The sequence below is a fragment of the Dermacentor albipictus genome, chromosome 1 (genome assembly GCF_038994185.2).
Source record: "Dermacentor albipictus isolate Rhodes 1998 colony chromosome 1, USDA_Dalb.pri_finalv2, whole genome shotgun sequence".
Classification (NCBI taxonomy): Eukaryota; Metazoa; Arthropoda; class Arachnida; order Ixodida; family Ixodidae; genus Dermacentor; species Dermacentor albipictus.
The window spans coordinates 155,660,142-155,685,186 of record NC_091821.1 but is presented as its reverse complement, the minus strand read 5'-3'; the positions used below and the strand labels follow the sequence as shown (position 1 = coordinate 155,685,186).

At 48.5% G+C, this 25,045-nt stretch overlaps 1 protein-coding gene across 1 annotated transcript in view; it reads right to left on the bottom strand.

Moving 5' to 3' along the window:
- Window positions 1-23,092, bottom strand: part of ush (Zinc finger protein ush) — a 484,642-nt gene extending 461,550 nt beyond the window's left edge. The window contains exon 1 of the mRNA XM_065449974.2: window positions 22,324-23,092. Coding sequence (XP_065306046.1) covers window positions 22,324-22,363 — 40 coding nt within the window. The 5' untranslated portion in view covers window positions 22,364-23,092. The remainder of the gene's footprint in view (window positions 1-22,323) is intronic.
- Window positions 23,093-25,045: the final 1,953 nt, after the last annotated feature.

Here is a 25,045-nt window from a genome sequence, read left to right as displayed (position 1 = left end):
TGTCCAACTTCTTGAGAAAAGACATTAATGTGCGGCGAGTACTTAAATATTTGTTTGTTGACGATCAGAAGTTCGTTGCGCGCAGGACACTGGCACTTAATTCATTCATCACCGCCACGGCGCTTGGGATGCGTTCTCTGTGCGAGAGATAGTTTGTCCTCCCAGCAAGCGCGATGGCACATGAAGCGCAATGAAAACCTAAAACACCGAATTGGCCACCTGTGAGCCGACATGGACGGCCACCGTGAATAGAGCGGCAATTAAAGAACCCGTTCGTTGCTGCAAAGAACCGTGTGCACGCCCACGGAACGAATGTCTAACCGCTAGAGCATAAAAACCAGAAATGTGCGCACTGCAAACTAGTCAGGACCCGTTTATGCGCGGGGCACAATATTTGCTCTTTGTGTGCGAACATCTGAAGGTCGCATGCCGCGCGGAGCCCCGAACCACTCACTTCGTACACAAGCCGGTTGTTAGCGTTCGGCGCAGCGGCAGTTTCGCGCAATTTGTGCCGCGCAATTTGCTGCATACATTCTATTCGTCTGCGTATTCTAATTATGTGTGCTTCTGTCACGAAAGGTCCCACGTGGTTTCATCTGCCTGACGATCATCCCAAGCCATTCCATTTGTCTCACAGCTGAAAACGGAAATGAGTGCTTCGTTTACCTGCACAACGGGTGACTGTATGCATGCCCGGATGTACGAAAACGGCAAACATAAACACCACAGCAAGCAAGTTATGAGGACAGGCGCAAGTATTGAATGCTCCTTTATTACACCGCTTCACGACTTGTGGTACATCCACGTCGCTCGTACACTTGTGATTTCGTCTTGTCATCAACACTTCCAATGACGTCACCCTTGGGGCAGTCGATGCCGGTGACGCGGCTGCAGCCACATGTGTCCGCAACTTGCGCCGACCACTTTGTGCCAACGCAGCGCTGGCACAGAGGTCGCTGGAACATCTCGTAGCCTGGAAACACCCGAGATGTGATCAGGCTTCTTTGCTCTCACATATGCGGCCACGTCACACCTTTCGACCCCCCCCCCCCATCTCCCTCACCTTCATCCCTCAGTTCCCATATCCCATTCCTTATTTTTACTGACTAACGTCCATTCCTTCCCTTGGCTTGGTTCCCTCTTTTTTTTTTAGTTTTCCATTCTCCATGAAAATTACTAATGAAAAAGGCAATTACTAATGCAATTACAAGGCAATTACTAATGAAAAATAGCGGAGAAAATACGCTTCTTGTCTTACTGTCAGGCACTTGGTAAGGTCTCAAATGGACGCTGCCGATGTATTTCGCGATTCATCTCCGATTTTTCCGTCGTAGATGCTCCCCAAGCGACCAAAATTATTCTGGTGTTCGAAATGGGGAGAGAGTCGAGCATCTCGCGAGTCCCACACACTTTAAGCACTGGGAATAAGGCTGCCCGCAGAGCCCGCATGGCTCTAACTCCGCTTCCCCTTTAGTCTTCTTTTTGTGATAACTTTATGAATGCTGAATAGACGATACCAACTTTGGAATGTAATGGCTTGGATTTCGCTACGGCCTCTGTGGAATTTTGCCATTCCCTCACCTCCGATATAAAAACTTCAACCAGGCGAAAAACCACTTCAGCCTTTAAATAAAATGACAAGCGTTGACAAATACCTACTGCAGTGCGCGACTATTTATACAGTAGTTGAAAAGAAAAGCGTACGAACACAGGTTTCCAGAACAGCGACCACACTGGAATTAGCTTCAAGTAGTGTGCACGAGATATGCATACCTTTCTTGACGTGGCTCAGCCTAACCCGGCAGAGAACCGCGAACAAGGAGGCCGGCTTGTACACGGTTCACAGCCGCACCAATCGATGTCAGCCTTCAGGCACAGGCGACAAACAGCCACAGCGAGGTCGTACACACCCGAAGGCAGCAGGGTCGACGTGCGCATCCCAAGCGACCCCTTGCATTGGTGTACCATCGTATGTTCCACTCGGAACATGTCCTGAAGTTATGGCACGCCGATACCAAGATCGTGCAGGCCAGAAACAAGCTTCGTTGTTTCTCTTGCACCAGGAAATATATACTTAGGCTTTACAGCACGTAAAGTCGTGCAGAGATTACACGAGCCGACACACGGCGGTCAGACGTCGTAACGGAATCGGTTGCCGTCTCACGGCGGCGTAACGATGATTAATTACGCCTCAGCCGCTGCCAAGAACGCTCTGTATTTCATTAAATGATTTCTTTTTCCTTCACTAGCAATAGTGTTTTTGAGCCTCTATTTCTTTATTACTATCATCTTTCTTTTTCTTGCTTGCAACTGCACGAATAGGTTTTGCTATAACATGGCGCTGCCTTCAGACTGTGTGTTATTGCCACGTTCTGTACTACATACTCGCAGTCTAGTGGCACAGCCTGGCACTTGCGTGCACGCTTACGTGCTTCTTCTCCTTGCACCCTTCCGGCTCACTCGAGGAGTGTCGTTGCAACCCTCTTGTGTTGTCAGTTTTCTTGCAACACCTGTCTAGGCGATGCACAGCACGGGCAGAAAGGGCGCATGGGATGATACGTCCAACCGGAATAAATAAATGACCGCACACAGTAAATGACGAGTTTTGCAGAGGCGTGTCGCAATTAACACACACACACACACACACACACACACACACACACATATATATATATATATATATATATATATATATATATATATATATATATATATATATATATATATATATATATATATATATATACGTGCACACGCACATTAGTATTAAATTAAAGAAATTCAGTGTTGCTGGCGTTCGTACAGTTGTAAGCTAAGAGAGAGAGAGAAGTGATAAGGCTAAGGCAATATAACCAAGCTGACCCAGGTTGGCTACCCTGCTTTATAAAAAAAAAATAATGACGAGCACACATAAACACACACACACACACACACACACACACACACACACACACACACACACAAAAGAAAAGTTCACAGCACGCGCACATACGCTCAAGCGTTCGTCGTTCACTCACAAGCGGTCAGATAGGCTAGTGTATCTTCAAAAGCGCAACTAGAGCGCTTCTGACCTTTGTGCACTGCCAAGCATTTTCTGAAGAAACCACCGAGAGTATGGACACCTTATAGGGGAACACTTTTCGACTGCGTCTCAAAAGTGCGGCTCCCTTAAAGCCGGGATACGGTCACATCAGCAAACATATGCTGCGAACGCGACAGCCCACAAACTGTACTCGACGCGTTGAATTAAAGTGCGCCTTCTCTCTTTAGAAGGCGTTCCTGCTACGTAGTCTGCCCCACACAGGAGGACAATACTCCCACCGTAGAGATAACGGCGCCTTCACTATTTCGTCTCTCTCTCTCTTTCGGATCAATGCACATTCTCTGCATAGCCTCGCAAAGCACGTCCCGGGCAGTTATTCTCATCTTGGCTTTTGTCTCACCCTATAGTTTTGCCCTGTGTTGCTCACGCCAAGGAATTTAACAACCACCCGAAAGGAAGCGGGACACGCCCAAAGGTGACGTCGTACGGCCATCGTCGCCGCGTGGGGCGTTGCAAGCCAAACGAGGTTTCGAACCTTCGCTCCTCGAGGGGCGAGAATGTGCGGCTACGCGATATGCCCGCCGATCTGCTTATCGCTACAGAGATGAGTTCGGCTCAAAATGTTTTTGATAAGCGATCCAATACTTTCGAGCCCTTATGAATAACGAGATCGTCATGTGTACAACACTGTGGCGCCGTATATACCTTCCCGTGAATATGCACTGCCCGGGCCCCGTATCGAAGGCAGGCACGTGCACGTAAACGCGAACACACGTCAGCGAGGCTGCTGCAGTGACCCCTACTGCGAGAAATAAATGCGGGGTCACCGCGATACACGACAAATAGCGGCCTGCCCGCGTCACTGCCGACGCCCTGGCCAACGTCAGGGCGCGAGCGGTCATAAAACGCCAATCGGCAAAAGGCAGCACAGTGAAGAAAAAAACTCGTCGGCTGGGCGCCGGTAGACCACTTAAAGGCGCCACTGCGAAGCGTGGGCACACTCGCGGGGAGTATTCGAAGCCCCCGTGGCGCAAGCCTTATCAGGCCGTATCGAGAGCCGCCGATAACTCGCGCCTGCAAGCAAGATCCCGCGCGGGGCACATACAAAACACACGCATAGCATTCGTCTCAGATTCGGCGCAGACACGGAGGCACTTGCGCGCCTCCAGGAACGTCTGCTTGCTCGCGCAAGATGGCCGATAAATGGGTACGCCCGCAGCGGGCACTGCTGCGCCGCCTCCGTATCGCCCGTTTAGGTCATATCAATGCGCGCGAACGGCCGGGGGATTCGGAAAGAGCACGAACCCGCCGCGGACAAGAGAGCTAAAAAGACATCCTCGAAAAGCGCTGGAAACAAAAACACAACAATGCGTGCGCGTATCTATATACACACGCAGCGAGACGGGCTGCAAGCGTCAGGCGAGAGAGCAGCAGCGCAGGAGACCTCCGAAGGGAGCATCTGTAATCGTCCACCCGCGAAGCTAGGTGAAGAACTCGCTATCGCAGTTGCATATCTGTCTCCCCTGTGCTCCCACTATCGGAGGCCAGCGGAGCCGCTCCCAGGAAGGTATCTCCGGCCAGCCCTGCAAAACACGTCCATCAGTGATAGGCTAAGGGCAAAAGACGCGTCAAGGTTTCCGAAGCGCTCGTCTTTACCCCGGCCCTTCTTTCTTTTAATTTACTTTTTTTTTAAACACTGCGCATCTTACTCGCGAGCTGCGAGGAGCCGCGCGTCTAGTCTAGACACGTCATATCGGCGTAGCAAATGGCTGTCTCGGGACGCCCTGAAAAATGAGCCATCGTATGCCTCGCCCATGCGGCGGCGCCGCACGGATGCCTCGTAAGGAACGCCGAAAGAAACCGACGCTGCGCTGAATGCTTGTAGTATAGCGAGGAGCATATTAACGACGGCGCGGTAGAGAACACGGCGAACGCATAGGCTAGATATGTCCGTACCGGTGGGCCGGCTCATTTGATGGAAAGTGAATGATCTCGTGACCCGCCCCCACGACGACAACGCCGAATAGTCCGCAGATTCAACCGTTGCGGAACTCCCTAGTCATCACGGGACCAGGCGCTGGCGCGAGCTGCGGCACTATTGTGTTTCTAAGTCGCGGCACGTATGATAGCGCGCAGAGTACTCGATGTAACGTTTATACTCCGGCTAAAACGCTGATCCGGGCAGATGTTACTAATTATTTTCTTAACGGGCGGTCAAAGATAATCCCAAAGCACCACGCCCCGTCTGTGCACTTGCGTCCTCTCTCGTGCGCAAATATGTCGTGGTTCTTTCCGCGACAGGTCTTGAAATGGCTGAAGTTTAGCTCATATAAAAAAAAAGGAAGGAAAACGAAGAAAAAGAAAGAAAAGGAATAAGGAAAAATAAACACGGCCAGTTCTGCCGTCCTACTGCCGCGTCCGATACTTCCTTTTTTTTGAAAATGTCAAAGGAAAAAGAAACGTCCATCCTCCGCAGGCTGGCCACTGTCTTGACGCGCTGTGCGGGATGGAGGTTACGGATAATCCCTTTCCGTACCCAATTTGGTCACGTGCCACTTATCACATAAATGTTGTTTCCCTCTCATTCTAGCCCCTTCCTTTCCTTCTTCTCACTCACTTCACCTCCACAATGTGGTGGAGTGCAGCAAGCGACAGAGAGAGATGATGATGATGACGGTGGCATTAGCGGGACACTAAAAAAAAAAAAATAAGTTGGGTTGCATCAGTAAATCACCCTTCTTAGCACAAAGAAAGCAAAACTGCAAGTCAGGAAAAGTTGGCTTCATAAGGGATCATGTCGCGGCAAGCTGTCTTCCACCGCGGCGCTATAGCCGCGCGCGATCTTCCGAAAACACAACGTGCGGCGACCACATGCGCACGTTGCAACGTATACAAATAAATGAATACGTTAACAATAAACGACCGAACTACCGGGAGAAAAGACATATGGGGGGAAAAAATGTGCACAAGAGCGGTTGGCACGCACAGCACGTAAACAGGTGCGCGTCGATTAAAAGCTGCCACGAGTCAAGCACACTGGGTCGAGTCCGCCGAAATCAGGCGCTCACGCGGTGGGCCCACTTTTTGAGACGAAAGGGATTCGCGGAGGGTTGGCTCGCGAAGACCGGCTGCGTGACGCAACGCTCTCTCCTAGTTTATTTCCTTCGTGCAATGCCAATTGGGCCACTCTTACCGCTAGACAAGGCTTGGCAAGCTACGAAGACGGGGCACGCCGCCGCCTTGATGTTCCAGCACCAGCCCGCCGCGCATTTTGACCGCGTCTGCTGGGGCCTCGTTAACTCGGTAAACATGGACTGCGTCGTGTTGTGATGGAGCCAGAGACTGGAATTGACTAGCGAACTTTTACTGCGCCAACAGCGGCCCAAATAGGAGACAAATTGAAATCACTGATGTCACACTGACGCATCGGCTCGGGGGTTTCGACGTGAAAGCAAAACATGAAAGTTGGAGGTTCATTTTCTCTAACAGCAATCAACCTCGTAACACCAAAATAACGAAAGTAGAGTTGTAAAAGAATACTCCACCGGTCTAAAGTGATTTACAGTTTCTCTTTAACGTCCCTTTGATGGATGGCGCAGAGGTGAGCACCGAAAGAGGCTCTGTACGAACGCGCAATCGCAACAGGTGAAAAAAAGCGCACATACTAGAAGCACACTTGGTTTCGTAGGTTACTGGCACATATACGGGGCGCCCCACGTAAATATGAGCCGAGGTTTTAGAAATGAAAGGCACGTCGGAAGTTCATTGAACCGAACGCATACTATTTGCACTGGCCTATAGAAACTCAGATAATTTCCTGTTTTCCCCACAACTCAATCATTAAGTTTAATTATCCAACTTCTTAATTATTGCCTGAGGACCCCAAGTGTGATAGGCAGATTTGTAGAGCATCTTCAGAAACCACCGATCGAGTTGTTTCCTGTACGATACGTCTCACGTAGTCCTTTTTTCCCGATTGCATAGAAAAGCCGCGAAACATGAAAAAAAAAAAAGCCACGTGACGGAGCGCCTCTGCAGTAGGTATCGTGCTGCTGTCAAGCGTGCGTTCGGTGAACAAGGTCAGCAGCATGCATTTGCGCCGTCATCCGACGGGAGCCGCCGGCCCAGCTGCCTACAATACAGAAATAAATTCACGAAGAGGGGACGCTCGGCGAAAACTGGCAACAGGAAATACGTCACGCTAGTATTAACGCTGAGCGCTTGGTGCCGCGAGCGTCGAAAAAAGAAAAATAGAATGTGAAATGAGGTTAACAGAAATTGCTTAATTTTTTTATTGTTTCCCTCAAAAAGTAAAAAATATCTGGGTATAAATTATTTATTTATTTATTCATTCATTTATTTATTTTCACATACTGTCAATCCCTCATGGGATTATAACAGAAAGGGCAAGTACATATGGTAGTACTTGCGAACAAAGAATATAAATAGATTATATAATCATAAGTGTGTTATTGCAAAGGTTCTGGTTTCGCTAAACAAAAGAATTAAGTATTTCATCACAAATGTAATATTTGGGTACAATATACTATAACAAGGAAGAATCTGAGAAAACAAGAAACCAAACAAAAAAAATATAGGAAAGACACCTGAAAACACATGTGATATAAAATACCTAATGAACATGACAAACAGGATGCAGTCATGCGTATGATGCATCATACAAAAAGAACACTCATAGATTAAAGTGTTAGGCTACGAAGATCGGTAACAAACCTGACTATGTTAAGTGAGAGCTGTAAGCCAAGGAGATGTTCTTCCACTGAATTAGCAAATGTATCTAATGAGGGGCTGTTACTAATGGATTCACTCAGTTCATTCCACTCTCTTATCACTAAAGGAAAGAATGAATTCTTAAAGCAATCGGTATGAAAAGAATGCTCATTGAGTGTTTGTGTGTTTTTATGCCGCGTTGGCCGTGTTTCATTTCTGGAGATGTATCTAGACGTATCAATATTAAGCTTGTTGTGTAAGAGCAGGTACATAAGTTTAGAACGGGCTAGTACAGCTCGGTTTTGTACTGTTAGGATTCCGGCTTTGTTAAGTAGTTCGGTCAGGAATTAATTTAAACTTTGCGGCTTACTTCCGTCGCGTAGCGACAGGCGAATCGGCGAATGACGAGCCAGATGCATGCGTCATTCGTCAGACACACCGCCGAAGCGCGCGAGACCGGCTGCGCATCTGAGCGTTGGCCTGTTCGGCGACCCGTCTGCCTGTTTTTCTATTCTTGGATTTAGCCTGGTTTGGTGGGCTCCCGGCGAATTCTTGCGTTGGTTCTAAACTTCTACATGGCATTGAACTACGGTATTATGAGGTGAGAAATTTTGTTCGACACTCTGCGACGCATTTCAAGCAACTAGGCTTACGGCACGGAACCTAGACTTTTGACGCAGTTAGCGAAAAACAGCTCGGCCGTCGTGGCACAGTTACAGTAAGTTGAATTAATGACTCGTACTGCGAGATGTTTGCGACGCTTTCTATGAGCCGAACATTATTTTAACTTATTGCGGTGTTTTTTTGGGGGGCACGCTGGTTGCACAGGGTGCTGTGACGCAGTTTCGCGGGCAGCGAATGTTACTGGGACAAGTTTTGGCGCTTTCTCTAACCCCAACATTACTGTATATAATTTCGTTACTTTTTGGGGTACCTTTCAAGCGCAGTGGCCGCACCTGGCGTTGTGACGGGGTTAGCGAAAGGCAGCTCGGCCCCAGTACGCAGTTAAGTTTCGCGCTTTAATGCACTGACAAGACATGTTCGTGGCACTTTCTCTGACGCCCAACATCGTTGAAAATTAATTTCGGTACTTTTTTTTCTTACGAGGCACGCTCGCCGCGCCTGGCCTTGCGACGCAGTTAGCGAAAAGCAGCTCGGCTGCGTGGCGCAGTTTTTCGGCGTGCACTGAATCTTACTGTGCCAAGTTCGTGGCGCTATCTCTGACCCCAACATGATTGTAATGAATTCCGTTGCATTTTAGGATAATTTTGAGGCACAGTCGCCGCGCCTGACGTGACGCAGCGAAAATCAGCTCGGCCTTGGTGACGAAGTTAATTCGGCGCGTACTGAACCTTACTGCGAGAAGTTTGCGACAATTTCTTTTTTTACCCCGCAACAACTTAAACCTTCTTTCGGTACTCGCGCTTGTCGAAAACGCGACAAGCAATTGCCAAGAGTGATAACGCGGGAGTGTGTTTTGCTTGCGCCGGCAGAACGCGCAAAAGATAACGCCAAGGAGCTCACACCAGGAACTTGTAACTCGAAAATTGTTTCTGAAGACAGGCTTTGCACCCAGGCATTTGTCTTCAGCGCGAGTAGGAGGAATTCTGCGAGCGTCCAGCGTGGTCTAGTTGAGGGCCAGTGTTGTGGCCACCTCTGTGTATTCGTAGAGTATTGTCGCATCGATTGTAGCCAAGTTCTTTTGGAAACGCGCAGCAGCCCGTGTATTCGTGCTCTTAAAGTGCAGGAAATAAGTCCCGTGAAGAGGGGAATGCTTGGAAATAGGATGTTTTCGTGGTATGTACGGTATTGTTTGGGATGAGTCGGGCATTTTCTACGCCGTGTATCTAAAAGCGAACTGCTTTTGTTTGTAATGCCGCCCATTTAGCACTTTCGCACGTTTCGCTTCTAGACGCATTATTCGTATATGTTCATACCAAAATGATACATGCTTGTCATTTACTTTTTGCAGCTGACGTCGTCCGGTGGAGCTTCGTACGGGAACTACGGCTGCTTACCTGGTGCCACAACGTTGGACGAATGCGCAAAAAGCCCGCAACGAGCATTTATTGAGAATAAAACATTTCCTAATTTCACAAGGCGTGTTGCGTCTTTATGAAATCGCGCGTGGCACATATTCGATAGAGGCTTGTAAAGATCGTTCGCAATCATTTTCACTTACTAATAAAACTATTTCAGCGAAAACCGCGCGCGGTTGAGCTGTAGAAGAAAAAAGAAAACCGCGTCGATCAGCGCAGTCGGCGTAACGCGTACCAGCTTGCGTTCAAAACGCGCGCGCCCAAAACCGAAATTGGAAGTGTGGTTCAGGTATTAACGCCGGCGGCTTGGTGCGCTGCAGTCAATTCGGCAGCTGGGCTCTATGGGAATGTCCGCTCTTGTTGAATCCTTTCTCTATGCTACAACCATCATAACGCCCTGCCGCTTTTTCGTCGCCAGTCAGGATGCAGCCGACCTTGTTCACTGAACGCACGTTTGAGAGCAGCACGATACCACTGCGCAAGCGCTCCGTAACGTGGCTTTTTTTTTCATATTTGGCGGGCTTTCTTTGCGACCCGGAAAAACAATGTGGGACGTATCGTACAGAAAGCAACTCTATCGGTGGTTTCTGAAGGTGCTCTACAAATCTGCATATCATACTATCATACTATATTGGAGTCCTCGGCCAATAATGAAAAAAGTAGGGCATGTGCAAGAAGCCTATGCATAAGCTCTGCTACGCGCAAACACGCACGCACACAGAGAGAGAAAGCTGCGCGCGCTTTCCAAGTTTCCCAGGTTTAAAGAACCGACCTCGAATAAAGTGCGCGTGATTACGCAATGAAGACGAAACGTCGACGCGAAGTCTGGCGCTCGCCTCATCTGTGGTTACACCAGGTATGCTTCGCAAGCCCTTCCCCAAGGCGAAAAGATAGGCTGACGCGTCAATTACCAAGAACCGGCGCTCCGCTTTTTTTTTTTTCGCTTTATCTTCTCCGTGTTGCAAACGAACCTACGAATGAATGCGGCAATCAATGTGCCCACCGTCATTCAGCCTGTCAGCTACGTGAGCAGCAGCATTCGTGTCACGTTTCTTTGCACTTGCGCCGCCGTCCCGGCCATGGCCTCGCTTGGCTCTCGAGGCTGGTCATTTTTGCACCGCGGAAGTGCGGGCGAGCCGGAGGAAATCGGCGAGCGAGCATCGTGCCAGGAGGAGGCGTTTTCTGACCGCCCGCGGCTTGCCACCCCTCGAATGTCTGTCAGGCGCGAAGTACTTCGCGAAAACGCCCAGCGCAGCTGACACTGCTCTCGTTCGCTTACTGAGAATAATATGGAGACGCCGTGGAGGGAAATGTATACCGTTAGTGTCAGCGGGAGTTGCAAGCAGGGCAGTTCAGCCAGCGCGGGAATGATGGGTAGTACATGGATTTGCCCAAAGCTCGTCCTTCTGGCTTTGAATAGCTTCGCGACTTTGCAAAGTGATCAATTTTAGGAGAGTACTACGTTATCAATAGTTCAATCAACATTAAAATTTTCCGACGGCAGGATCCGAACACAGGTACTCTAGCACAGAAACCCGATATTGAAATCATTACGCCACGGACGCATGGACAAGCGGAACCACTGCAATTGGCAGCGATTATGCGTGCTAGCAGAGTTTTATTACGCTGCGCATCAAAAAAGTGTAAATCGCCTTGAAATGTAGTCCAATTTAGGCCCAATTAAAGCGTGATAAACGAAGCCACAAGAACACCTGAAGCCCAAGCACGAAGATCAGACAAATCCATGTGCTACACATCATTCCCATGGTGGGTGAACAATCGCAGCGCCACAGTTGTCTCTAGTAATTGTGGGAAACTGTACGGGAAGGTCTCGGGCTTATTTGAAGCCGGAGTTGTCCTGCTGGCTCTCTACTTCATACGCGCACGCGCCAACTATTTACCATGTTTCGTTGTCGTGCATTCATTCTTAACGTTCGCTCGCAACGTGCAGGCGGTACTGCCCCGCATGGCAAGCGTGTTCAGTATCTGATTTCTTGAGCCTAGAGCTAGACTGGCACCTCACGTTCATCATCTTTTCTCTCTTTATCTACTCTTTCCCATCTCCCCAAGTGTAGGGTAGCCAACCGGGAACGTCCTTGGTTAACCTCCCTACCCTTTCCTTCTTCGTTTCTTTCCCTCAAGTTCATGTATAGGCACCGACGCACAAGCTTTCCATGCTAACAGCAGCGCCACATCGCATAGCCAATAGCTAGCGGAGGAAACATGCAGGGAAATATTAAAAAAAAATACCACATATTACAGGGATGGTAGACGAAATTTACCTCCCCCTCACCATTCCCTTGCCGCCCATCAGAGTTCAATCTGGCGCCAGATCCAGACCAAAGCATTTATTTCTCCCTATCTGGCACATTAATTTTACCACGGTCTCCGTAACCCACAATGCACCACCTGCCCAGCACCCGGGGCAGATATTTCCCACTGTTTGTGGAGCTGCCCCACGCCCATGGCGGTATAACCCATTCCGAACCCTTCCTTTTCTTCGTGGGAGGCCGCCCTTCGGGCCACTTGCTCGGACGACCAGCTCTGGCTGGTGGACCGTGCTTGCCTAGAGATGTCGGCCAGCGGGTTCCCGCACGTCTAGGGGCCCAACCACATTTAAATAGATCCAATAAAGTTTTATCCATCCATCCATCTATGCACGGAACGTTATGCGATCACGATGCTCTCTGACCAGCGTTGATAACGAGGCAAGCGTTCCCAATCTCTCCGTATTCTATATATACATGCATATACGCATGTGCACAACTGAGCATGCCGTATGCATTGGAATGCTGCCGTGGGTCGTTGCTGTGATAAGGAAGCTCGCTTACCAGATTCTAGTAAGCCATGAAACGGGTGCGCGTCTGTTGCTGTTCAGAATGGCGTATCATTTCTGTCCTAGCACAAGCGGCTCGCATCAGCAGATCGTTTAGTTTATATATATTGCCAAGTCTCTAGATTTTTTTTTCGCTGCGTCTACTCGCCGTGCTGGCTACACGCTTGTACTGCTAAGCGCTGTTGTGGGTTCGATTACTTGCCATGGCGACTCTGATTAAACGGTGGCGAAATTCAAAAGCGTCAATGCGCATAGATCTGGTACACGTTTAAAAAAGAAGTATACGCTGTGGTTGCTGTGGTTGATGGTGTTGGTGTGCTAAGCACGAGGTCGCGGGATCGAATCCCCGGCCACGGCGGCCGCATTTCGATGGGGGCGAAATGCGAAAACACCCGTGGTACTTAGATTCAGGTGCACGTCAACGAACTCCAGGTGGGCCAAATTTCCGGAGTCCTCCACTACAGCGTGCGTCATGATCAGATCGTGGTTTTGGCACGTTAAACCCCAGAATTCACTCATTCCTTAGGGCAGGGTACCTAAGTAATCAAATAAATTGAAGCTTGATATATCACACATTCGCAAGAATCTGAGCTGCAGGCACTGCCCAGTTAACTGCTTTACTTAAACGTCAACTTCTCGCCCACATTTATGATGCAGCTGCTTTCTGCTGCAGGAGGTTGTTCATACTTCGACCATTAAACTGAATTAGAATTCATTTTCAAAGGATATTTAGCACCGTTTGACATACTTGTATTCTTACCGACCTTAGCAAAAAAACCTGCGTGTGGACACCCCCACTGTGCAGTAAGTGCACCGACGAGAAACCTACTTAGAAACCCTTCAAGATAAAGCCTTGCAGCTTCAAAAGTGGGCATGATTTGAAGCTACTTGGATCCTTGCGTCGCCATGATGCATTCGTTCTGTAACCTGCAGGAGCGATGGGTTCAAAGAACAAGTGCCTGTGCAGTATATAATGCCATCGCTGCGGAAAATACTGCGCGAAGGTTGACACTATAGGGGAGCTCACGGATGTGGGTTAGCAGCCGCTTCTGTACGCAGCACATTACAGAAGCGAACAGAGCAATATAGTGAAATTAACTTCATGAACGTAGGCCCAGAATTTTTCCGTGTAAGTAACTTTTTACGGTTTAAAAAAATCACGAGCACATTAAAGATTATCAATTCGCTCATACCCGACTGACACCTGTCTAGTAGCAGGAAGCACCTGTAGCTAGTAAAACTGCTTAATCATTCGTTTTATGCCCCTTGCCCCCCGCCCCCCCCCCCCTCCCACACACACTTTACAAGAGCAAATGTCGAACCATAATCAACGCAATGGAAACCCCGGCTTGTAGCTATAGTACTTGCCTTGTCTGATGCGTATAACTGCTTATAAGAACGGCATTAGCAGTTCCGTTAACAGATTCATTACTGCCAACCGATATTGTTCTTCGATGCACAAACAGTACACGAGACACTAAGATTTATTATATTTGGAATAAAAATGTTTCAAAATAACATTCGCTTAGGCACGGTTCACCACCGCTCACTGCGAGTGGACCGTCCAGCATAATGACATGGACGCGGCCTGGCCCGTATTCCCAAAAAAGATCTTAAGCTAGAATTATTCGTAGGATAAGGTTCCAGCCAATTCTGACGCTGGAAATATTAGAGATCGTGACAGCACAACGCAAAGAACACTTACGGACGAAAACCTTTGTGAATACGTGCGCTGATTCGGAGTGGCAGCATGTTATATATGCACGCGGATAGTAGGAAGCACCCAAAGATGCGACTATAGAACTAGTATATGAAAAGGCTGTTCAAGCATTAAGCACACATTCCGAGAGCGGTGATCGCCGGTACGCCTTCATCGATGAAAACTTAGCTCGGAAAGGCTACGGACAGACCACTAAATGTGGCGCCAGGTTTCTTGAAAAAGTACTCGCGAAGCACGGCGAAACTGGATGTGTCGTCGTTCTCAAGGAAACCGGCGTAGAGCGCTGTTTAAGTGGAACGATTTAACGATGCCACTTGGATCAACGTTGCCGATAATTAGGTGCATGTCACTAAGGCAAACGTCCGCAGGTTACTGCGCTGAATTAGCCGCTCTGAGAATTCGCCATAACAGCCCATTCTCAATGCATGGACATTAAGCTGGCCGGTGTTACACTGCGCGCAACCGCACGAGACAATTCTTGGTCCCCCACTGTGACAGCACTTTTGTGCTGTCACAGTGGGGGACCAAGAATCGTTGGGACACATGCAAGAGTAGTATTGTTGTTTTAAACACAAAAGGAAACGGACGCGGACATCGTAACTGTCTGACCTTTCGGTGGACAACAGTTGGACAACGTGTCACGCCCAAAGAGAAGTTGGAAACAAGTGGACTTCGTTTGTCATAACCTGCCTCCATCACGAATTAACGGCGACTAATTGTTGCCTTAATCATCACTGGTTGGCGGCCCGGTACGTGTGTGAGATTTACTGCGTGCGCCAGAGGGACGCGTTGCCATGGGTACGTGGCAGAGCAGCGGATGTTTATGGTGAAGGACAACGTGTAAAGCAATGGCCGAAGAAGCGGCTCCGCTGAGGAGAGACGTAGGTGCGCTCGTGTCCACAAAAGAGCTGCACGATGATAGCACAGTTGTTTCGCACTAAAATAACCATTGGTATACAGTGCCCAAATTCTGTTAAAATGGCTCTCTTGACCACGGAAAATACATCCACGCTATATGACACTTGAAATTGAACTCAGTAGACTGAAACTCGCATTTTCCCGTGCATTTTACCTTGTTGTCTGAGGGGGCGACATCACCGTACGCCAGGCAGCAATGCAAGATCTGATGCACACGGAGGACTTTGTTGCGGTGTTATGAAGTAGGGCGGCGCCTAATATATATATATATATATATATATATATATATATATATATACATGCCACTTCCTGACCTGTTTCACAATGGGTAAGTCATGGCACACAATGCAGAGCCTTTCCAACATTTTTACTTTTATACTTTATACATTTTTACTTTATATATATATATATATATATATATATATATATATATATATATATATATATATATATACATGCCACTTCCTGACCTGTTTCACAATGGGTAAGTCATGGCACACAATGCAGAGCCTTTCCAACATTTTTACTTTTCGCTCCTTTCTATGCTAAGACTTTCCCACTCATGAAGGCAGGCCTACACTCTAAAAAAAAAGGACTAAAAGGGGTAGGGAGGTTAGTCCTTTTGGGGACTAACTGATTTGCCACAACCATCAGTCCTTTTGGGGACGAATTGACATGGAATGAACTGTTACTCCCCATGCGCTTACTCCTTCGGGGACTAACAGTTTGCCCCATATATGTTAAATTTTCTTCTTACATGTAATGACAGTGATTGGGTGCATCTGCTTCATTAATCTTGCGGACTCCAAATGATGTCAGCATATTCTAGTGCTGGTCTAGCATCTTATATAGGCGATTAACTTCACTTCAGGTGGAGCGTTACGTAGTTTTCTTTCGAGAAAAGGTAGCTTTCTTTGCACTTTCGAACAAATAGCCGCTATATGTGGTTCCCAACCAAGGTTGGATGTTAATGTGGCTCCCGAGTCCTTTACGTGATCACTTTTAGAAATTGCCAAATTTCCCAATGTGTAAGGAAAGTTAAAGGGGTTGAGACATCAAATTTTAAAGCTATAAGAAGCCTGTTGTAGGCTGCTTCTGTATGCGAGGACACCCACAACGAGGTATTGGACACTGCAAATATTTCAAAATAATTTTAATTCAGCTCCAAAAAGTCATTAAAAGCTCCTTCTCGTGGTCGAGATTCATAGCTAGCGCGGCTGTTATGACGTCACTGCGGAGGAACGAAAATATTGACCTCATAGCAGGCACGTACCCAGGGGGGGGGGGGGGGGGGGGTCCGGGCCATTAACAGAAAAAATCACCCGTTGGTTCCCATTACTCTGCGGAAGCAGTCACTGGTTATGCGCCAAGCGGGCACAGTTGTGGTTCAAGTATTTTTCGTGGTAGCCTGACAGCGTTTCTTTATACAAGTATTCTACGCATACGGTAATTTTACTTATTTCTGTAATTTACCGTGGATACATTAATCCTGGATTTGGAGTATACCTGTCGCTGAATCTAGATGATGATCGGTAAGGAACAATCACTATGCGTAAAAAATTTTTTTTATTCTAAACAATTACGTCTGCGGGAATATCTTTGTAAATAATCGTACGGTAGAAACTACAGGCTAAGTGAGGCTCGTTGTTGCCGTACAACGAATTTGCTATGAAACATAAGCTTCATCAACGCTAATACAAAAATCCACAAGGTCGTACGAAGCCAGAAGGATGATGTTTAGGCAAATCAGTGTAGGGCCAATAAATCACATGCCAACTTAAAAGCCATATGCTAACGGCGGACTTACATTTCCCTATAGTGCATTCTCAGTAGGAAACTCTAAGCACGCGGGGACCACACTGCCGCCTTGAGGCAGATTTGGGTAGTCTTTCCCGATGGCAGAAGCTTTTTAGAGTGGCTATGTGATGTCGCGATCTCAGGGCACACGCCGAGTTCGAGCGTCTTGCAAACAAAATGAGCGGGGGAAAGCCGGTGCATATAGTATCATAGCACCCGCCGCGAAAAATGCATGTAAAAAGGAACGGGGCAGCAAAATGCAGTCACACATGTCACCAAAGCGTTGCTCCTTCTTGTTCGGGAAAGACGTCCCATCAAGCAATACCGTTTCTCTTGCCAACACAAATACTGACCAGCGCGTTGGTAAACACGCTGGTCAGTCGCTGGGAAACATGTTCGGCAGTGGCACACACCAAAGACACTTCCTTACAGATCTGATAGCGCAAGCTGGGCTGACCACCCTGAATATCGCCTCTAATGCGCTCCACCTCAGCACAAGTGCGCTGTGACAATGAATGGAAGTTCGCAACCATGGCATCAGCCATCCTAAGTTATTGCGAGGATGATGGACCTAGCAGGACCTTTACAATACCACTGTTTGCAGGAGATTATAGCATAGTTTACCACGTGAGTGCACGGCATCGCAACAGCGTAACTTCACAAGCCCAGCTAAGCTTGACGTCCACTATATAATATACGAGCCAGAAAGCGCTGGCGACGAAGCATCTCGATTCCTCCTAAACTATGCGATACAAGAGTGTTAACGCAGTGCATACACGAGAGCATAGTGGGCGGTGGGAAAGACACCTGCTCTACGCTACCATTTCCAGTTCGTAGGAGGCGCAATAACGTCGTCGCAAAGCTAGGCTACCACCTTGTGACATTGCAATAGCGGCAAACTTGCACTGTTCAGAAATTGGTCTTATACACACCATTTAAGGCGCAACTGCACCTGAAACCAGTGCGAAGCAAACGCTATATAGCAAACGAACAAAACTTAACATGTAGTTACCCTCTCTAAAACGAGTCGGTCCGGTTGCCTGATATGTGCTGCCTAGCTAAGAGCGCATTTTAAGCAGCAAAATAAATTTCAGCTCTGCGATAGCTGATCCGACAATTTAGGGCCGCAAAGGGCGGTTTAAGGTTATACAGGTAAAAACAGCGTGCGGTACCCACAATCCGACGACAGGATAAGAGAGAATAAATAAACAAGCTCGTGCATCAAACGTACGATAAACGACGGAACGTGTAACATTCCTGATAAAGAAGAGCACACAGATACGGGAAGAGTGTCGTGTCTCCCTGCGCCTCATGCCAGTTTAGCAAAACAAGAGCAAAACTCTTCGTGTTTACGCTCGCGAAATGTAAGTAAACGAAACCGCAACTTGCTGCGAAAATACAGCACCGAGCCAATATTCAGCGCTGTGTGCACAGTTAACACACTTCTTTGAAACGGTTTGTGCAGACACACTATGACTGCCTCGACTCAAGAAGGTCACCTGAACTATTCTGCAGCAGAACAGCAGCCATCAGTAGGTGGTCTCATTCTCAAGCACTGAAGAGGCCAAATGCTGGTTAACTTCGGTGATCTGACGAGAACCAACGTATTCAGTGTTATACTGTTGATGGTCCAAAGAAATTGTGCTTTCTAAATGAATTTTTTTTTCTGCACTGCCCTTCAGGCGTGAATTGGAAATGGTCGTTTCTAAACCGAATCACACCCAAGGGTCAGCACAATAAATCTGCAATGGCGTCTTCGGTTCCTCTTTGAGTTCAGATAAACATTCAACATTGCCACGAAAACTGGTGATTATGCTCCCCATTTCGGTAACAAACCCAGCAGAATCAGTCCGCAGTCGACATCAGTAGCCTGCGCCGGGCAACTGACCACTCTGCTTCATCAGACGGAACTTTCTCACCATCTCTCTAGAACACGGGGGAAAACCTTGAGATCAGCAGCACAATTTTAAAACACTGGCACTATTCCCCTTATTGTGAGGGGAATTTTCAGAAAGCCGCAGAGACATGGCGCAACCAAGGAGGTTATACTAACTGGATGAAACGCGCTGCGAAAGCTAAATTGCACAATGCAGTAAGGTGCTTCGGCGGGACGGCCAGTGCGGACGTGACGAGGAATCGTACAACTCCGGCACAGTACAGCATCCAGTGATCCTCGTTACCATGCGAGAGATGCGGTACAGGCACGAGAGCTGCCGTTGCGCGTCTGCAGCAGGAGGAGCTAAGATATCGACGAAAGACTTCCAACTGTAGAGAGTCAAACGAGAACAGCCAGTAGTTAAAATAATATATATATATATATATATATATATATATATATATATATATATATATATATATATATATATATATATATATATATCCTCTTGTAAGTCGGTGAACATGACCGTTGCTTGAGCTCTTCGACCTAGAATAGAAACAAAAGTTGCCCGCAGAGCAGCTAGTTCCCTGGCTGTAGCTTAAGTGCGGTGGCTAAGTGTGGCGGAGGTGGTAGCACACAGAAACGGAATCTGATAATATAAGCGTGACAAAGCGATCGGTGTATATTTGCCCGAGTCAGTACTGCAGCAGTGAGAAAAACACCCAAGAGCAAAATATAGTTACGTGGGAGACATCGCACAAGACTCGGGCTGTTCAAATCGTTGCCTGTCTTAGGGATACGACGACCCTCAGTTATAGCACACGCGCAGGCTACGTAAGGGATATGCCAAGAGGAGGATGTAAGCGAAATTCCAGCTGAATGACAGAAACAGCACACTGCGGACCATTACCGAGATTTTGATGCGCACTGTGGGGCAGTAAACAAACTGTGTTGGAGGGTTCTGCAGCCCGTTGCTTATGCGTGGACAAAATGTCGCACTGCGTCTTCGTGTCAAGAATAGAAGGACAAGGCCGTTATTTATTAATACTGCGATGATAGATACAGCGGAATAAATTTATTCGTTGCTACGGGCTGAGACCATTTTTCCTTCCAGAAGGAGTGCAGGGTGGTTATCGCACGAGGATTGTCGCGCGAAGCGGCAGTCAGTGCCAAGCCATTGAGGTGCCAACCAGTTTGTGCGCGAGGCTTGCGTGAGGCTCGATTGCAGTTGGGCTCACGGGAGCCGGAAAGCGCGCAGCCTGCCAACGAGCGCGCGACAAACCTATGGACAAAAAAAGTAGGGCGGCTGACCTCCGCCCGTAAGAGCGCCGTCATTTACCCGCTCAAGTGAAAGCGGCGCTGGCAGCCCACTTGGAAGGCGCTACCTTATTACAGCTCCGGGCATTTTCCGCATGCTTTAATGAATTCGCTTCGTTGGGCGTTGAAGGACTGAGCGTATCGAAAAGGCTGCGGAAAGACAGCAGTAACGTTCCCGCTTCCAGTAACGTAACGTGCACTCGATCCGCCTGTTCTTAGCAAATGTTATTGCGTTCGCCGGACCACGCGGTCGGGCTTTTTCTTTTTTTTTTCTCCTTTCTAAATGACAGCATCCGGCATCAGTACATTTCTTTTGAATGTAGGTGCAGCGTTTAATGACGTCGCTATTGTGTTGCTCTTCTTTGGCCACACTAACTGGACATTCCGCTAGCATATTCGAGAACTAAAGTCGTCGCCACGTCGCTGGTGTTCCGTAGATGAATGAATGAATTATAGAGTTTTACGTGCCAAAACCACGATTTGATTATGAGGCACGCCATAGTGGGGGGACTCCGGATTAATTTTTCAGCACCAGGGAATCTTTAACGTGTCCCTAATGGACGGGACACAGACATTTTTGCAGTTCGCCCCGTCGAAATGCGGTTGGCGCGGCCTGGATTTGATCCCGCGACCGCGTGCTTAGCAGCGCAACGCCACGGCCACTAAGCCACCGCGGCGGGTCGTTCCGTAGCTAGATATTATTTCGTTAAATGATAATGTAGCGCCTTCATCCCAGTTAAGGCACGAAACAGAAGCAACGAGAAGGCCCGGCGTGCAGGCTGCCCGGCCGCCTACGTCCTTCGGCAGGAATCCATCGCTTCGAAGTTCCGCAAGAGCACTTGGAGCACTGACGATTACGCACAAGGCGCGGCATTAACAAACACGCAACACCTGGCGAATGTCTCAAGTTTGTGAAATAAAAATGAATTTATGTTCGATCAAGTCTCACGGGCGTCGTGAAACCACGTTCGCGCGTGTGCACGAAACGTCCAACCATGATGGAAGCTCTTCGTCTCATCAACATATGATGGATGACCCAGTGGTGTAGAAATGAGGGATTCCCGAGTGAATTCTTCGGAAACTGTGAGTGTGTGGGTTATGTCAAAATAAATACTTTCATGAAAAGAGGCAGCAGCAGAAGCAGCTGCGGTTGAATGCTTTGTTAGTACTTGTGAAGAACCTGAACAGCCACGTCTTTCTGGCTTTTCAATGTCACGACGTTGTATGAACGCGCTGTGAGTATGCAGCAGACGATGAGGATTCAGACACCATGAGTAAGCAGCAAAGGAGGGCATCATGGTTCTATTGTAGATGCCTTCCAAAGCTTTACATTGTTCACGTACGTGCTTGTTAATAGCAGAATTCGCCCAAGGAGGGAAGGAGGGAAGCAAGCACGCCGTGCGAGTAAAGACACACACATGCAATGCACTAAAGACTCTTCGCGAAACGGTGGGGACGACGAAGCCATGCAGGTTCATGACGAAATTTCAATCACGTTGAGCAAAGAAGCAAAAAGGGAACGTGAGGAATCAAAAAAAGAGTGAGCGTACTGCTGCTCCGTGCACACAACGGGATGCGACAGTGACGGTCATGACTGCGTCGGTGGGGCTGACGAACCACGCGCAGGGCTTTCCTGCGCGTGGCTGGTTAGCTATAACAGCGCGTATAGACGGCCAAGCAGCTTTCCCGTCGTAGGAAAGAACAGCGACGACCAGTCGGTGTTCCTTCCTCCCGACGGGTTCCCGCGTCACGCGGAGTCTGCCGGCTTTACACCATTCGGCTCGCGCGATGAACTGAGTGCAACATACCAAGACAGGTTACACATGCAACTGCGCTGCACGCACAAACGAGACGAAAGATACCACTTATAAGTTTGTGGCAGACCTGCAAACCCCTTTCACTCTCTTCTTGATGGTACTCCGTAACGAACCAAGAAACGAGCATAACGAACACAGGAGCGGCCGCGGTCACCGTGACACGACGAACAACACAACTCGATGCAGGGATTGCTGGGCGTAACAGGGTGCAGCGCTCGCTACTCACTTTTCAGTGGCTTGGGGTTGGATTGCTTCCGCCGTGACATTGAAGCTGTGCGTGCGGGCGTTCAGAAACGCTGATTGGTCAGCGGACCGAAGAAACGCACAAGGAAAAGCTGCTGACTGCTTCGTCGTCTTCGTCTAACATCGTCAGACGGCACCCGTCTGTCACAAGAGCACACGCGTCACCCGGCACGGCACGTTGTGCGCATTGGGAGATATACGAGCACAGCTGTCACCCGCTATCACATGTCACCAGGTGGTACGCACACGAGGGAATCAAGAGCTTCGCCAGGTCGGGGCAGCACCGAATGCAGCGCACGTGGTGGGACAGCAGTTAGGCGGGCTGCTGGTACGCGCGTCGGAGCTTGCGTAACGGTCGCCGCCTAGAAAGACAGCTCATGATCTTTGCCGCGCTCTGACCCAGGTGCGGAAGACAGTCCTTTGGGGCAGGCCTTCCATTTCGGCCTGGAGGACACCGCCCTCGGCTGCGACCGTATTTCCGCGCGCACGAACGAAGAGCGCCACTGGCCGCAGAGAGGCTGTCACGTGTCGACGGCACCACGCGCTCCGGAGACGCGCGCGCGGCGCTACTCGGTGCGCGCTGCGGTGTCTTCGCGATACTTGATCACACGCGAGGTCCCGAGGAGGCCCCGGCTACCGGTACGACGACGGCGGTTCGTAGTACGCACAACACCCGCACAGCGGCAAAGAGAAAGGGTGCGAAATGTCCTGGAACACAGCGCACACCGCACGTCTGGCGCCGAACGCCCGACTGCCGCCGGTGACCTGCGATGTACGCGACAGCGTCGGCAAGGAGGAAGGCGGGAGGAGAGCCGTGGAGGAGGGGTGCGGGGGGCGGGTTCGACAGCGCGCTCCTCGTTCGGTGCCTCTGCGCACGCGTCACGCGCAACAATAGCCGACGCCGAGCGCGCCAAAACGCGCGCGCAAATGGGAGCGCCAGCGCGCGCGCGCGCCCTTCGTTCGGAAGGAAAAACCGGAAACACGCGAAACCTAAAGCAAGGGGGCAGCCTCCGAGGAAACGGAGCGCGGGCGCGCTGAGAACGCCTACCGTCAGGGCTCGCCGATGGGCAGCCGTCGGAAGGGCGCACTTCGCAGGTGAGACAACTGGCCCGGAATCGGCGAGCGGCTCTGCCCCTGTCACGGTCGGACCGGCCCGACTCCGAATTTGGTGCGACCTGCCCTGACTTAACGGGCCATGTCGGCGTGGCTCCCTGCTGCACTATACGCGTACGAGCGTGCAGGTTAACTTCGAATTCGAGCGGTCACCTCGGAACAACTTTTGACGCGAAACGTCTTTTAAAGAACGGTCAGAGGGGGTCGCTAGCTGAAACCGATGCAACGAAAACGTGTATCGCGTGCGCAGATGGTATCGCCACACATGACGCAATGGGAGGTAACTTTACAGAGAGGCGCCGCTCGACAGCACTTTTATCCATCCGAGCAGGAATGGTATCGTTTGAGAGAGCTCTCTATGTCATAAAAGGTGCAACTTGTGAGAGTGAAACTGGTATTCATCAGTGGTTTTAAGACCAACAAATTTGCAGTATGCTGCAAATATTCACGCTTGTTCGGCTCTCCGCACTCAACTCCGCCCCCTTCAGTTGGACAAGTACGGCCGAAAAATCTCGTGGACGTAGACTCGGGCAACAAGATAGAAGGATATTCAACCCCTTTGACAACGGCGGGACGTGTACGCCTTCATAGTGAGCACAAAGGCAGGAGATGAGGCAAGCGAGCAGCCCCTAACCACACTGTAAGAAACAAATCTAAAAAACGCTAAGCTTGTGTTCTTACTAAAGGTTATCATTTTTACTACAGAAATCACGGTAATTAAACCTCAGAGTGTCGATTCCACCGTCAATGTGCATCAAATCGACAGCCTTACCCCATATTTAACGCATTAAGACTTTTCTATAAAAGCAAAGGAACCCTCGCATCACTTATACTCTAACACTGCATTGGATCTGACGTAAAGCTTTCATTGTTGTTCTGTATACTAATTAAAAATTAAATTATAGGGCTTTATGTGCCAAAACCACGATCTGATAATGAGGCACGCCGTAGTGGGGGACTCCGAAAATTTGTACCAGCTGAGGTTCTTTAACGTGCACCTAAATCTAAGTACACGGCAATTTTCTCATTTCATCCCCATCGAAATGCGGCCGCCGTGGCCGGGGATTCGATCCCGCGACCTCGTGCTTAGCAGCCCAACACCATAGCCACTAAGCAACCACGGCGTGTATAATAATAATAATAATAATAATAATAATAATAATAATAATAATAATAATAATAATAATAATAATAATAATAATAATAATAATAATAATAATAATAATAATAATAATAATAATAATAATAATAATAATATACACGCAATAATAATAATAATGTTATTATTATTATTATTATTATTATTATTATTATTATTATTATTATTATTATTATTATTATTATTATTATTATTATTATTATTACACGGTCATGGAAATAGTCAGTTGCTGCTCAGCGAAAATGATAAACCGGAGTTGACATGGATGAAGTTGAGGAAACGAAGCAGACGCCAATTTGAGGTAGAGATGCTGGAGCAACTAAATCAATGCCGATACCTTCGCTCTTTATGAATTTGGGAGCTCCCATGGCGCCGCGGCTTGTCTTACAGATGACTGGCAAAAAAGTAATGCAGTTCTGGGAGTGCGACGCTT